Source organism: Notamacropus eugenii, chromosome 1, assembly GCF_028372415.1.
Source record: "Notamacropus eugenii isolate mMacEug1 chromosome 1, mMacEug1.pri_v2, whole genome shotgun sequence".
Taxonomy (NCBI): domain Eukaryota; kingdom Metazoa; phylum Chordata; class Mammalia; order Diprotodontia; family Macropodidae; genus Notamacropus; species Notamacropus eugenii.
In genome coordinates, this window is record NC_092872.1 from 739,805,176 (window position 1) to 739,818,361 (window position 13,186).

The window sequence follows — 13,186 nt, forward strand, 5'->3', positions numbered from 1 at the left end:
TTGGATGTTGTCTCTTTGTGTGTATGGGAGGTCCTTGAGAATGGGGGCTGAGTTTTTTTGTTCCGTTGTATACCCAGCTCTTAGTACTGTGCCTGGTACATATTCGTTATCCAGTAGCCAGTCTTTTGGGAACGAGCCTTTCTCAACTTCGATGACTTTGTCTTTGGATGAGCTTTACAACCCATTTTTGGACCCCCTTATATTTGAAGTCTGTCTAGTGTGGTAGAAAGAGGGTGTGCTCTGCTGGCAAAGCCTTCATGGAGCCAGCACCTCCTCCATGCAAGGAGAAAGTGTCCCATGAGGACTCTTATGCAGGACAGTGTATGTCTAATCTAATTACACAGCAAGGGTCAGCTTTAGCCTGCTAATCCTGTTACTTGAGCTTGTACACTGAGAATGTTATCATAAAGGAAAAAAGGGTATGTGTAAAATAATAAGTATAATAGTTGTGCAGTTGAGGGGGTTTGGGGCTCAGGACCCCTGCAAGTGTGAAAAGCTGCAGATTACCCTAGGTCCCATCCCAGACCTTTATGTTGAATAATTCAGGATCATATCTCTTTAATAGAAAACAAATAGAATAAGTAAAGCAACGCACTGCACCCATAGAAAGCTGCAGTTTCTACAGGAGGGAGGTTAGTGTCTCATACACTGTGCAGTCTTCACAGCCCATGGTGTAGATGCAGCACTTCCTTTGTAGATTTTTTTCTCCTCTGAAAAACCCAAGATTCAAGGATCATTGGGGGAGAAAATCCTGTTACCATGTCTGGATGGTCGCGAGACAAAGAGGCGTCATCCCCAAAGTGCGTGGAGCTCACAGTTCTTTAGTGTGCTGAAACTTTTTTAGCAGCATTTAACTGTATATAGTAAATTTATGTATGTATGCTTGTGGTGGTAAATAATAAAACGGATGAATAAAGTACAGTATTTATGCATTTATGACTAAATTTATGTTTTAGTTTTATTTCCATATGCACATCACCTAAAGTTTTCTGTAGTATGCTCCAATTTCCAAAAGTTTCCCTTTAATTATTGATGACCAACATGCGAATAACCAAAACCTTGTATGGGTTGTGGGTGAGGGGAAAGGGAGCTGGATGCAAAAGTCCAAAGGACATGTTTTTACATACAGAAAATAAAATTTTTCCTACGAACAACATCACATTGATGTTTTTGGTTTTTAACTTTGTCTTTTGGAGTAGTCAGAAATTCATCAATCATCTAGCCCAATTCCTTCATTTTGCAGAGGGAGAGACCAAGTCTCAGGGATGACTCAGCTAGGCTTCCCTACTAGTGGGTGGTACAGCTTTTGAATTGAACCATATGAGATTGCTACAGACTGGGGCCATAGGGTTAGAGTTGATTTTTATACAGACAGGTTAAATCATGAAGGAGGCGATAGCATTTTGTGAAACACTGTACAGTCTGTCATTTCCTTCACCTTTTGACATTTGGGTTTTTTTAAGCCTATAGAGGGGAAGATGAATATGATTGGTATTTCTTAGAAAATAACATTTGTTTTTGAAGCCTTTCAAAGCTAATTATTCTCCTTTACTTTCCAGAATCTAAAAATCATCTGGAACTTGAAAATACTACCCATTCTGTCTTCAAGTCAGCCCAGTTTTACTTTCACCATCCAGTGCATCATCACCATGATCATGATTTCTTCTCTTGCTGTGAGCCCTGGGGAAGGGGAGCTTACCTGGCTCATTCCAGAAAAGACAAAGACCCCTGTTTCAATCCACTTCATGAAACTTGTGAAGATGAGCATAGATTCTCCCCCTTACAGACTGAAATGGATTACACCAGAATAGAGAGATACTGCAGGAATGTTGGAGGCAACAGAGAACCAGGGGCCGGGCAAAGTCTTCAAGAGAATCTCAATGTTGGTAGTAAGATGAGCAGCGTGAAAGAAACCTCAAAGATCCGTTTTTCCCTAGCTCAGACAGTTGAGCCCAGTGCCACTTTGAATGAGCTCTGGAACAGGTTTCAAGAGCGACAGAAGAAACAGAAGCCACCTATTTCCAGCTCCTCAGATGAGTTATCCTTGGTTGATCGTCTTGATCGCCTGGCGAAGGTCCTTCAGAAGCCCACGATGCTCTCTCTCCAGGCTTCTGAGTCTGCCCCAGATGGTTGCAAAGGGGAAAGCATGCAGCAGCCGAGAAGGAAGCACCAGCCAAAGAAGAAAGATGAAAATGAGTATCTGTCTTCTCACAGATCAAGATGGCCCCCTCTGTCTCCATTTGGACTAGTGAGTGGAGACCAGGTGAAGCTTACCGGTCCCAGACAGCCAGGGCTGGATTCTGTAAGCACGATCTCTTCAGATTCTAGGCCCTCGCCAGAACCCGCAGATCCTGTGTTTGAGTCCGATGTGACTGCCCAGACTGATGGGGAAGCAGGCCCACTTGGAGAGGTGAGCAGTGACATGTCCATCATTGACCCTGCCTGGATAGTCCAGGGAAGAATGCACGAATCACCTAAACGGCAGCAGAAGCACTTGTCTGAGAGGCAGAGAGGTAGGAAGGCAGCCAACTGGAAGAAAACCCCCTCGACCTCTCCCGAGGTCAGAAGGAAAGGCATGCAGGTACATCAGAACGAGTACGAAGATAGCATGGTGAGAGTCAGTGTCTCTTGTTAGTCGGGATGGAAAATCCTTTCCCGTTGGTTGTCAGCACCCATAATCATACCTAATGAGCTAGAGGAGAGGAGAGGCCTGTGCTGTAAGCTCATCAGACATTTGCTGAGTCCCCTCCTTCTCATTTTCTCTCTGTGTGTCTGTGTCTCTCTCCCCACATGTACATAAAGATAGATGTTTCCTTTTGGTCTTTGTTTTCCTGGTGCCTCCTAGAGTTCATGGCCCAGGCAGATGCTGCCTGCTTGTTGATTCATCAAGAGTTCAGCAGACATTTTTGTCGTGTTCCTTGGGTATTCATCACTTTCCGTAGGGGGTCCAAGATTTGGGAAACCAGTGCATGAAAGCCTTCTCCATGTCATATACGGCCCCTCATATGAGACCCATGTAACAATTTTTCAAGGAACTTTTTGGTGGTGCAATACCATATGTAATGATCATACTATCCCAAGGAGAGGGACTAGGGAGACGTTATTTTAGCCAACTGGGTTGGATCAGGGAAATAAACTGTAGCCATGGAATATGGTAAAGCTCATTGTTAATATGGATATTGAATCCACAGCCTGGGCATTGACTTAATTGAGGTAAAAAGCCACCTTTTTTGTCCTTATTTCTTTTAGACACTGGGATTCCAGGTACATGGTATTTGCATATCTTCCTAGAAATTTTAAGTTATAGGAGGGGTTCTGTTACTAATTTACTATTTCCTTTGTGCCTACCCCTGGACCTGCTTAAGAAAGTTGTGTAAGTGTTCTAAGTAGGCAGCAGATAGATGCTGCCTAGTTTTATGTGGGTTCTTGTTGCTGTTCTCTTGGGGACTCTGTTAAACTCTATCCTGAAGTTATTTTAGGCATTATCCATTCTTCCTAAACCTCCATCCTGAACCAGCATCTGACCTTCCCTCCTTACCGAGAAAATGTACATTTCCTCATCCTTTCTTCACCTAAAAAGCTTTTTTTCTAACCACACCATCGTCATCTCAAACATCATTGTTTTTTCTCTTCCCTTCTGACCCAGACCAGGTATCTTTCTTTTTTTTGACTTGTCTTTTTGATCCTATTACTACCTCTAATGTCCTTCTCCTCTTCCTCCTATTGTATCAGTTAGCTACTCTTTATCTTCTTTCTCTCTGTCGATCCATTTCTGTATGGTTACAAAAATGCTCAGGGTTTTTCCATTTTCCCAACCCCTCGAATCCAAGCAAAACAGACACGCAGGGAGTGTGCCCCTACATTTCTAGCATTCTATTTAAGTCTGTAACATCTTTCTTTGTCTTTCTGTTTAATTTGTCCTGCTCTGTTAGTATAGTCTTGAAGTTTCCTTTTTAAATGTTTTTCTTTTCAAGTCATTTTGCAGGTCAGTTAACTCTTCCTTGAAGAATTCAATTACTATACAATTTGGTGTATTTTTATTTAATACTGTTATTGATTCACTAGGAGAAGCAGGATGTGGTAGATAGTTGGCCTTGAAGTTACTGGTAGGGTTCAAACTCAAGTCTTCCTGACTTAGAGGCCAGTTCTTCTTATTCTTCTTTCTAAGAACTAAGTATGGAACTGGGTTATACATCATCTCATTTGCCCCTTAGAACAGTCTTATGAGTTAGGGACCATACCTATTATTATTTTCCTTTTCCAGATAATGTCAAAGGGAAAATTCTTTTTTTAGACTTTCACCCTGATTAAGAAGGCAAAACTCAGGACAAAGAGAACTGAAAAGAGAACTAAAAAAGGGTTTACTAAAGTTTGTCAAGGTAACAACACTCTGACAGGCTGATCACTAGGAATTGGCAGTGGCTGCAAGATGGGGTCAGCTTTTATTGATAACTGTTGGAATGAGATAAAGACAGTTTGGGTAGGTCATGTCAGTAAAAGGGGATGGGTCATTGCATCTCAATTCCTCCCCAGGGTAGCAAGTACATGACAGTTTCCAGGTACGGGGATCATTACTACATGATGAATACAACTGAGTGACATCCTCTGTCCACCCCCCAAGCACTGATGGACAAACAGGTTCACTAATGAGGAAACTGAAGGTGTTACACATTTTTATTAAGTGTTAGAAGTAGGATTTGCACATGACACAGGGCCTTTCCCCTGTATTCCCAGTTGAGATTAGTTTCCATAAATTTATAGTGGACCCAGTAAGACATGGTCGAGTGACTTCCCTAGCAGAAGATGAGGATGGTGGGAGTAATGCTGAGTGGGGGCTTGGCAAAGGCATGAGCAGTGATAGGGCAGCGGGTGAGGGACTTGAGAGGAGAGGACCTTGTAAGGCTGAGCTGGTCTGCCAGAGGCTTAAGATTGGAGGTGGAGGAAAGTACTGCAGAACAGTCATTTTATTCCTTCCCAGTGATTTGCTCTCACATTCCCTATAGCTGCTCATCCATAGCTCCTCTTTTCTCCTTAAACTGTAAGCCACACTGTCTGTACCCAGCAGTTTTCCATGAAGAATCTACACTTTACTGCAAAAACTGAGGCCATTTGTAGGAGGTGACTGTTGCCCCTTATTTTATATCTTAGTGTCTCATAGTATCTTCCCCCGGATGTGCTGGAGTCAGCTCTAACCAGCCCATTGTTAAATTTTCAGTGTGCACATTTGTCCCATTCAGCATTGCTGAACCTGACTGGGAAGAAGCATGTGGGTTCTGGCATCAGCTTTCTTGCCAACTTGTGAATGCTCACTGGATTCATTCACATTCCTCTGCCCTGCTTAGAGCCGGATGAAGCACATAGTAGGACAGATAGGTCAGTCTTCTCTGTCTTCCTGCCTTCATCTCCTCTGTATTCGAAGATTTTGCAGGCAGAGGTCCTCTTCTCTATGGCCAAGGTTGAGTCAGATGTGCAATCATTCTGCCTGACAAATTAATTATGACCCCTATCTTAGGCTTCCATGGACTCTGCTTGGCTAGTAGCTACTTGTTCATTTGCTCAGCTGATTAAAGTTCCTCCTCTGAGCCGCTGGATGCACTGCCTCCAGTGGTCCTCTGGAGAACAAACGAGACTTAGAATGTTGGTGACTTGTTCTACCCAACCTCCACCTCCCAACTCTAGGCATTTTCTCTGGCTTGTCCCCTAGGCCTGGAATGCTCTCCCTCCTCATCACCAAGTCCTGACTTCCCTGGCTTCCTTTAGGTCCCAGCTAAAATCCTGTCTTCTATAAGAAGCCTTCCCAGTCTTTCATTCTAGTGCCTTCCCTCTGTTGAATGTTTCCAGTTTCTCTGTATTTATCTTGTTTGCACATAGTTGTTTACATGTTATCTCCTCGTTAGACTGGGGGCTTCTTGAGGACAGGGACTATTTTTTTCTTGGCCTTTTTTTGACATTCTAAGTGCTTTACACAGCACCTGGAACATAGTAGACTTTAATAGATGCTTATTTCCTGACTGTGAGCTTCAATCAGGTTAAATAGTGGGTATATGTTTGTGCAACAGCTTTGAAAGTATTAGTTCTTCTGAGGTAGGGAGGAGAAGAGGAGTGAGAGTCGTTGCTAGAGTCTCACTTTGGGGCTTAGGGGAGTGCACTGTCCTGGGAAAGGAAGGGATGGCATATCCACAGGCAGGGCATGGACCTCTCCAGAAGGAAAGATTGGAGCCTTAGATCCCGTGCTTACGTTTGCTAGATTAATGACCTGATCCAAACTGAGCTGTGTGCCTCATGTAAGAACTGAATATTTGAGTGCAGGCACTGTTTCTTTGTGCCTCCATTCAGTAGTATTAGTATTGAATTCGACAAGCTGTCAGGGTAAATACTGAATAGTATCTGTTTCTCTTTTATCCACGAGCTTGGAGAGTCTTCCCCTCCCAGTTTGATTTTTTTTTTTTTTTATTAAAGGGGTCATCCCTTGAGTAACAACTTAAAGAAGCCTATTGATTGAATGGGTGTATCTCACTCAAAGTGGGAATGTGATAAGACCTTAGCCTCAAAGGGCCAGGGTCTCCCACTGCATCCTGGGCCGTCTCCAGTCATCCTGATGAATATCAGGCCACTGACCCAGATGGCTCAGGAGAAGGAAGTGAGGCTGGTGACTTTGCACAGCCCTCCGTCACTCAAATCCAAGTCAACTGCAGGTCATGTCATCATGATGTCATGGTCCTCTTTGAGAACGAAGGACAAATGCATCCTTTGTCAGGGGGCTGTAGGCGCTGCTCCTCATGCTTCACCTCCAGTAGTGATTGGTCTCTTTGATTAAATTTCTCCCTGGGATTTTTCCAAAATGGAAATGTGGCTGTTCTTCCTATGCCCATACTTTGGGATACCATTTCAGTGAACCAGGTGAGAGAGGAGCTGCAGGCCTTGCCAGCTCATCAGCTTCTCCACCCCGGCCATGGTAGCCAGTATTTGTCCTGACAGCATGCACAGAGGGATGCGGCTGTTTTGCAGCAGGAACTCTCTTGAAAAGTTTTGTTCAGACAACCTGAAGATGTGTAAAAGCAGATCACTCAGTTCTCTGGGATCCCCTTCTCCCATCCAGTACCTGGGTGAAGCAGTTTTCTCAGTTCTCTTGGTGAGCCCAGAGAATGTCTGGCAATCCCCACTAAGTGCTGCCTGCCGTCTTGGGGCCATAGGAGGTTGGGTTCATGAGACTGAGGCGTCCCTCTCAGCTTTCCCCACCTGGTAGTTGACATGCAGGCAGGCCTAACTGATGTCGGTGATGCTTTGCAGGTGGATTCACTTGTTTCCTCCGACTCAGTCTCAACTGTCAGTAGTGCTTGGAGTCCAACCCCTGCCCCCAGGAAGAAGCAGACTGTCCGAATGTTAAATAAGGGTGTTCAAGCAGGTGAGTGGTCCCTAGGGGAGTTCCCCCCGGCCTTTGGTCACTTCCAGGGTTTCCAGTTAGGTAGGATGAGGGATGAGGAAGTTTGGCTTGAATAGAGACCTCTGTCCCAAGAAAGAAAAGGGGCGTCACCAAATGGGAGGTGTTGGAACTTTCCCAACCTTGATCAGAAATGACCTTTTTCCGTGTAGAAAAGTATCCACTTCAGAAAATACTGCTCCAGTAATGTTGTAATTCTATCAGCTTGTTAACATTTATTACATATCTAATACATTCTGGGTACTGTGCTAAGCTCTGGGTATTCAAAGCTGAAAGAGTGCTGGTCCTTGTCCTTGAAGAGCTCTGGTTCTGCCCATTTTGTCTGAGGAGCGGCCATGCAGAGAGCGCTGTGGGCCATCCCTGACTTTGGACCACTCACTGGAACAGTTTGTTTGAGGGTTGGCTAGATTAGTTTCTTCCACCCATTTCAACTCTTCTTTGTCAGCCAATGAGTAGTTATAGGGGAAACCAGCATCTACAATAAAGCCACATACAAGACAAAGACCCAAGGTGCTAGTGTTTCTTTTTGACCTTAAGTCTTTGGTGGGAGCCTTTTGTTCAGTACTTTACATATCGGGTGAGACAGGTGAGCAGCAAATCCTCTGGGGCTCAGACTCACTATAAATCTCAGGTTCCCAAGTTTTCAGGGGAATAGGATTGGGTAGTGACAGGAATCCTCCAGCAGTGTATGGTATGAAAAAAAATCTCCAGGAAAGGGCACTTCATTCACACCACTCATAACTGTATTGAAGGACAGACCTTAAAATCATATGGTACTTTTATTCTTAGGGGAATTGGAGATTGTGAGAAATACAAGGAAACACACTCGAGATTTTGGGGTGACTTTTCCAACCCCAAATTATAATGTGACTGGTAAAAGAGTAGATAATTACATGAACTCTTCAAGTCCAGGAAGCAATTTAGAAGAAAAGGAGCCTCCGACTATTTACTTGTGGACCAAGAAGCCAAGGAGAAGTAAACCTCATTGTTCTGAAGGTAAAAATCCCTTGATTTCAAGTTAACCTTTGCATCCAGCACCTGAAAGCTTTCCAGTGTTTCTGTTCTGTCTCTGCCCTCTCTCCCCCCATCCTGATCCATCAGCAGGAAAGATGGTGGTCTCAGTGTCAGTAAGGCCATGGCTGGGATATTGGTGACAATGTCTCCATGGCCAAGCCTCTCAGAACCACTCACTGTCCCAGATCAGGGAATCCTTACAGCTTGGTCCCGTGTTTGGACCTGTGTTGGACCAGCATCTTAGCCTGTTCTGCTCTTGTTTTCCTCGCGTTGGGGATTTCATTTTACGTATCTTCTCCTTTAGTACTTAATTCTACCCAACAACCTGAACGCAAAGGCACAGAGCCTACCTTTTCCCTTCCACTACCCGTTGGAAACAGTTAATAAACCTGAGTCAGCTAGAGGAAGGAAGGCTGACCTCCTCTCTTATTGTCCCCTTCTTTCTATTCCTCTGGATGTTTGACAAGTGTTTCCATCTGACTTCCAGAAAAATGCCTAGTAGAGGGATCTCTGGGGCTTCCCACTTTGATAAAAACCCATACTGTTCCCTCCCTCGAGTTTGAGCTAGATTGGGGGATTGAGGTGCTCCTTGTAGCCTACCCCTGCTCACGGGAATGCCAGTGGTTGACACTGAGAGTCCTTAAAAGTCCTGACAGTGTCTCTGCTCAGCCCCATTCCTCTGATGGAGATCATGAGAAAGAGCTGAGATGGTGAAAAATGTGACCTTCCCCTGCTAGAGATGCCCTAAAAAGAGACATCAAAAGCAGCTGTGAGCTTGGACTTCTGCCCAGCCTTTCTTGTCCCCCACACCCCTCCTGCCCTTGTGGTCTGAGTGCTGTCTGGCAGACTCCTTTCTCAGCTTAAAGTCCATTGAAGCTTGGTGGGAGGAAAGGTGTCTTTTGTGCCTGGTAAAGGTGTCTGAAACCCTGACACAGAATTTTCACCCCTTTTCCCCCTTTCAACAGCATCATCTGTATAGCTGCTGAAACGTTTGACAATGTAATGCGTGTTTTCCGTTTGTTGGTGGCATTAAGCGTCCTCACCTTTGGCTTAACATCACAGTTCCTGGAAGGGCAGGAGGTTTGGTTAGAAAATTCACAAAGAATATTCCTCCAATTAGATTAAAAGTTCAGTGCTCTCTAAACTTGGTGTTTCCTGGCACTGCTGTGCGTGTCCTAGATGGGTAAGCTTAGGTCAGACTTGGAGGGCTGTAGGTGCCCCCCCTTTCTACTGGGTGAGGAAGGATCCTGACCCAGTGATTCCTAAGGGCAAAGACTGCCCTAAGAGCCCCTTCTGTCAGTCACCTGGGGGCATTTAGACCCTTGTGTGGCTGGCCATGGGCACCCACCTTATCTGATTTCCTATCCCTTGTCACCACCTCTGCTGCCGCTGCTTCTTCTGTCTGCGCTTGATGCTGTTTGTTCACGTCTGGAGAATCCAACCTAGGTAGGACACCTCTGTTCTCAAAGGGAGTGAAGTGGGGTGGGAATGAGGGAGGAGGGGGGGGTGGGGACAGAAGGAGCTAGGAAAATGGATGGAGGAAGGAATGAGGACAGAGGGAAGGAACCCAGAGGTTGCTTCCCTCACGTCCCTCTACCTTCCTGGCTCACACATATTTTTGGGGTGCTAGGCAGGTGCACTTCTGGAACCTAAATGAGCTACAGATGTAGTGTGTGTCTTTTGGAAATGTTTGTACTTGTAAGTGGTGAGCTGTGTGTGGCTGGCTCTACCTGGAGCCAGAGGCAGGAATGCTCTAATGACTTCTGGTACCTGCCACCCTGGATAGTAAAAAAGGAGGGTTAGTAACGGTTGGTGGCCAAGAGCACCTGCACTCTGAAAGCTGAGAGTTGTTTTCTTTTCTCCTTATAAATCTTTCCAGGGGTTTCCTGGTTTATTCCTGCAGAAAACCTGAGATGTGCCTCCAAGAAGGAGAACCAGAGCAGTTGTATGTCTGGCCCTGGACCCTCCTGGTTTGCCCCCCTAACTCACACCAAACCCTGGAGGCAGCCTCTTCGTGAGAAGAACTGGCAGACAGATAGCAGGGGTGCTGCCCAGCTGCAGGCCATGCTGCCCGACCTCAGTGATGACAAGGAGGCCCGATTCGTGAAGGCAGGCCTACAGGTGTGCAGGACTGTGGCCCTTCGCCCTAGTCTGAGCCAGGGGTCCTCATCTCTCCTAGTCTCTTGACTGTCAGTGGGCAGTGCCCCTGTGCCATAATTTTGGGCAGTGCCTTGATTAGTTTTCCTTTGGGCAGTATCCCTTGTGCCTCGCTGAATCCCCACATTTGGGTCCTCATCCTTTGGTTTGGTTGATCTTGGGAGAATATCTGTTCTGTCTTTGATAGGAGCCCCCTTTTTTTCTCAGGGCTGTGCCCCCTGACCGAAGAGTCGTCTGCTCCTCCTCTTTCTCCTGCAGTGACTTGTCCAAGGTCACACAGTAAGAAAGTGGTAGAGCAAGCATCTGAACCAGGGGCTTTTATTCTCAGTAGTGTGTGCTAGTGGCCACACTGCCTCTGTGTCCATCACTTGTGCTGTGTTGCCTTGGCTTCTGTTCAGCTAGGCAATGTCCCTGTGTCTTCATATTTCATTTTTGGTAACGATCTCCACAGGTAGATGGATTTTGTGTTATATGATTTGGAAACAAGTTTCCTGCTCCCCCCCTCCCCCCTCCCCCCTCCCTTGGCCTTGACGGGTTCTCACTCAGGGTTTGCTGTCTTCTTCTCTAGGAGTCCTTGGAGAGGCTCCGTCCTGACTTCATCTCACGCTCTGGGGCTCGGGTGAAGCGGCTGAGGTTAATCATAGAGGAGAGGAAGCTACAGCGCCTGCTGCAGAGGGAGCGAGATGAGCTGTTCAACACTGCTGAGCAGCAGAGGGAGTCCCAGGATATTGCTGGCTTTCTTTCTAAGAAAGGTACAGTGTGCCTTGGTCTCAGTGGTCAGCTGCTGGCCCTGCACTCCCAGGCTGTCCCGGTCACTGAGCCCTCAGCAGATGGACACATCTCAGGCTTGCTGTGCCTGTTTGCATGGCTTCCCCTTGCTGTTGTGGGACACACTACAAAGGGCTTTCATGAAGGAAATTCTTTGGATAGAAAGGAATTGAGAAGGACATCTCTTGACTTTTCTGTCCTTCACTCCTGCTTGGGAAATGTTCTATCAGCCAGGCTGAGTGGAGGAGAAGCTGCCTTGAGGCAGGAGACCCATGAGTCCTGTTTCTGCTGACTTCTGACTTTGTGGGGAGATCTTAGGCAAGTCATGTCCTTGTTGGTAAAATGAGAAAATCTTTTAAGATTTTTCTCCAGCTCTAAAAGTCTGTTTTCCTGAAACTGCTGTCCCTGAAGTTTTACTTCAAATTTGACTGCTTGTATATTGGCTCCTTTTACTTTCTGGAGCTTTTCCCCTCACAGATGAAGACAAAAATACCTTCTCTTTATGCTCCCCAAAGTATCAGGGTAACAGAAAAATGTTTTAACAAGCCCAAAAAGAATTTATAAAGAACCGAATGAAGTATTTTTCAGTGAGTTGATGGGTATATGGCCAGTCCTGCCAGGGTTTACTATAGATCATTCCAGAAGGAATGTTATCTGGTCATAATGTTCAGGGTTTATTAATTCTCGACCTCACTAAGTTCTAAGGGATTAAAGCCTTTTATACCAGTCTGAACTCCCTACCATCTGCAGCTTCATGAGTAGGAAAAGAGCTTGAACCGAATGCTTCTTTCTTACTGATGGTGCATGAGAGGTAACATTTATCCTGCCAATGCTGGGCTTTATTATTAACCTTTCCTATGTTCTCTTGAAACCCAGGATTAAATTCTGATTTTGATAGTGACAAGCCTCTTGGTAGGGACCAAAGGTGTGTTCAGGTCTTAGCTTTTTTTCCCCATCTGCTTCCCAGTGGCCTAGAATTTACCCTAAAATTAAAAACTTAGAGGGTTTATTCCTGCGGGGCCTGGCAGAGTAAGAGGCTAGGAGAGTCAGCAGACAAGAGGAAGCCGTGCTTTTTGTTTTTGAGCAGGCTTGTCAGGCATTCACAGTTATGATGATGGTGCTGTTTTCAGAGATTGAAGTGGCTAAGGATCAGAGATTTTGGCTCTTCCAGAGCTGAGGGTGCGTGCAGCAAGATCCTGCACTCTCATTTAGAACTTGGGCAGAGGCCTGAGCCCTGGGAGGTTTGAGGGTCTGTGAGAAATGAGCAGCTCTGAGATTTCCCCTTCCCAATGGGATCTTGGTTGGGGTTCAGGTTGTTCTTGATGTCCCTGGGCCTAGGCCTCCCCTCACAGGCTGCTCTTGCCTCCTCTCTGTTCTCTGCCTCTGTCTCAGCATGGACACAGAGAGGCATTCATAGAAGGCTATTTTTAAGACCATTCAGAGAGCCATGAAAAATGCACTCCTGGGGACAGATGTACTTCATTTGAAAGTTCTGTTTGAGTCAACCTATGTTTATGGAGTACACCGTGTTAGGGGCATAGGGGACTGAAAAATGAGTTGAATAGTTGGTCATTAAACTCTGAGAGTGTAAATGTCTATAGACGAACAGAGAAAAAGTCCGAGGCAGAACACAAGCCATCTCATTTGTTCCCCTTCCCGGGGCACGTCTCGCTGGCCTCCATCTCTGACCTTCAGAGCAGAGATAAAAGCTCAGATTCTCTAACGGTCTGCCCAGAGAGTAGAAACCACTGTGTAGCTAACCCTCTGTGCCTCCCATAAGGATGCCCCTTCCATCTTCCTTTGGAT

At 45.8% G+C, this 13,186-nt stretch overlaps 1 protein-coding gene across 12 annotated transcripts in view; it reads left to right on the forward strand.

The window, feature by feature from the left end:
• The window catches only part of ALMS1 (ALMS1 centrosome and basal body associated protein), a 146,890-nt gene that overhangs the window by 119,270 nt on the left and 14,434 nt on the right, over positions 1–13,186 (forward strand). For 6 of the 12 annotated variants that reach the window (XM_072629039.1, XM_072629530.1, XM_072629740.1 and 3 more), the window contains 5 exons: positions 1,560–2,611; positions 7,291–7,405; positions 8,231–8,437; positions 10,335–10,576; positions 11,181–11,364. In XM_072629039.1, coding sequence (XP_072485140.1) covers positions 1,560–2,611; positions 7,291–7,405; positions 8,231–8,437; positions 10,335–10,576; positions 11,181–11,364 — 1,800 coding nt within the window. Of the gene's footprint in view, positions 1–1,559; positions 2,612–7,290; positions 7,406–8,230; positions 8,438–9,420; positions 9,600–10,334; positions 10,577–11,180; positions 11,365–13,186 lie in introns of those variants that run through there. The other 6 variants (XM_072629101.1, XM_072629163.1, XM_072629390.1 and 3 more) reach the window with 6 other exon arrangements.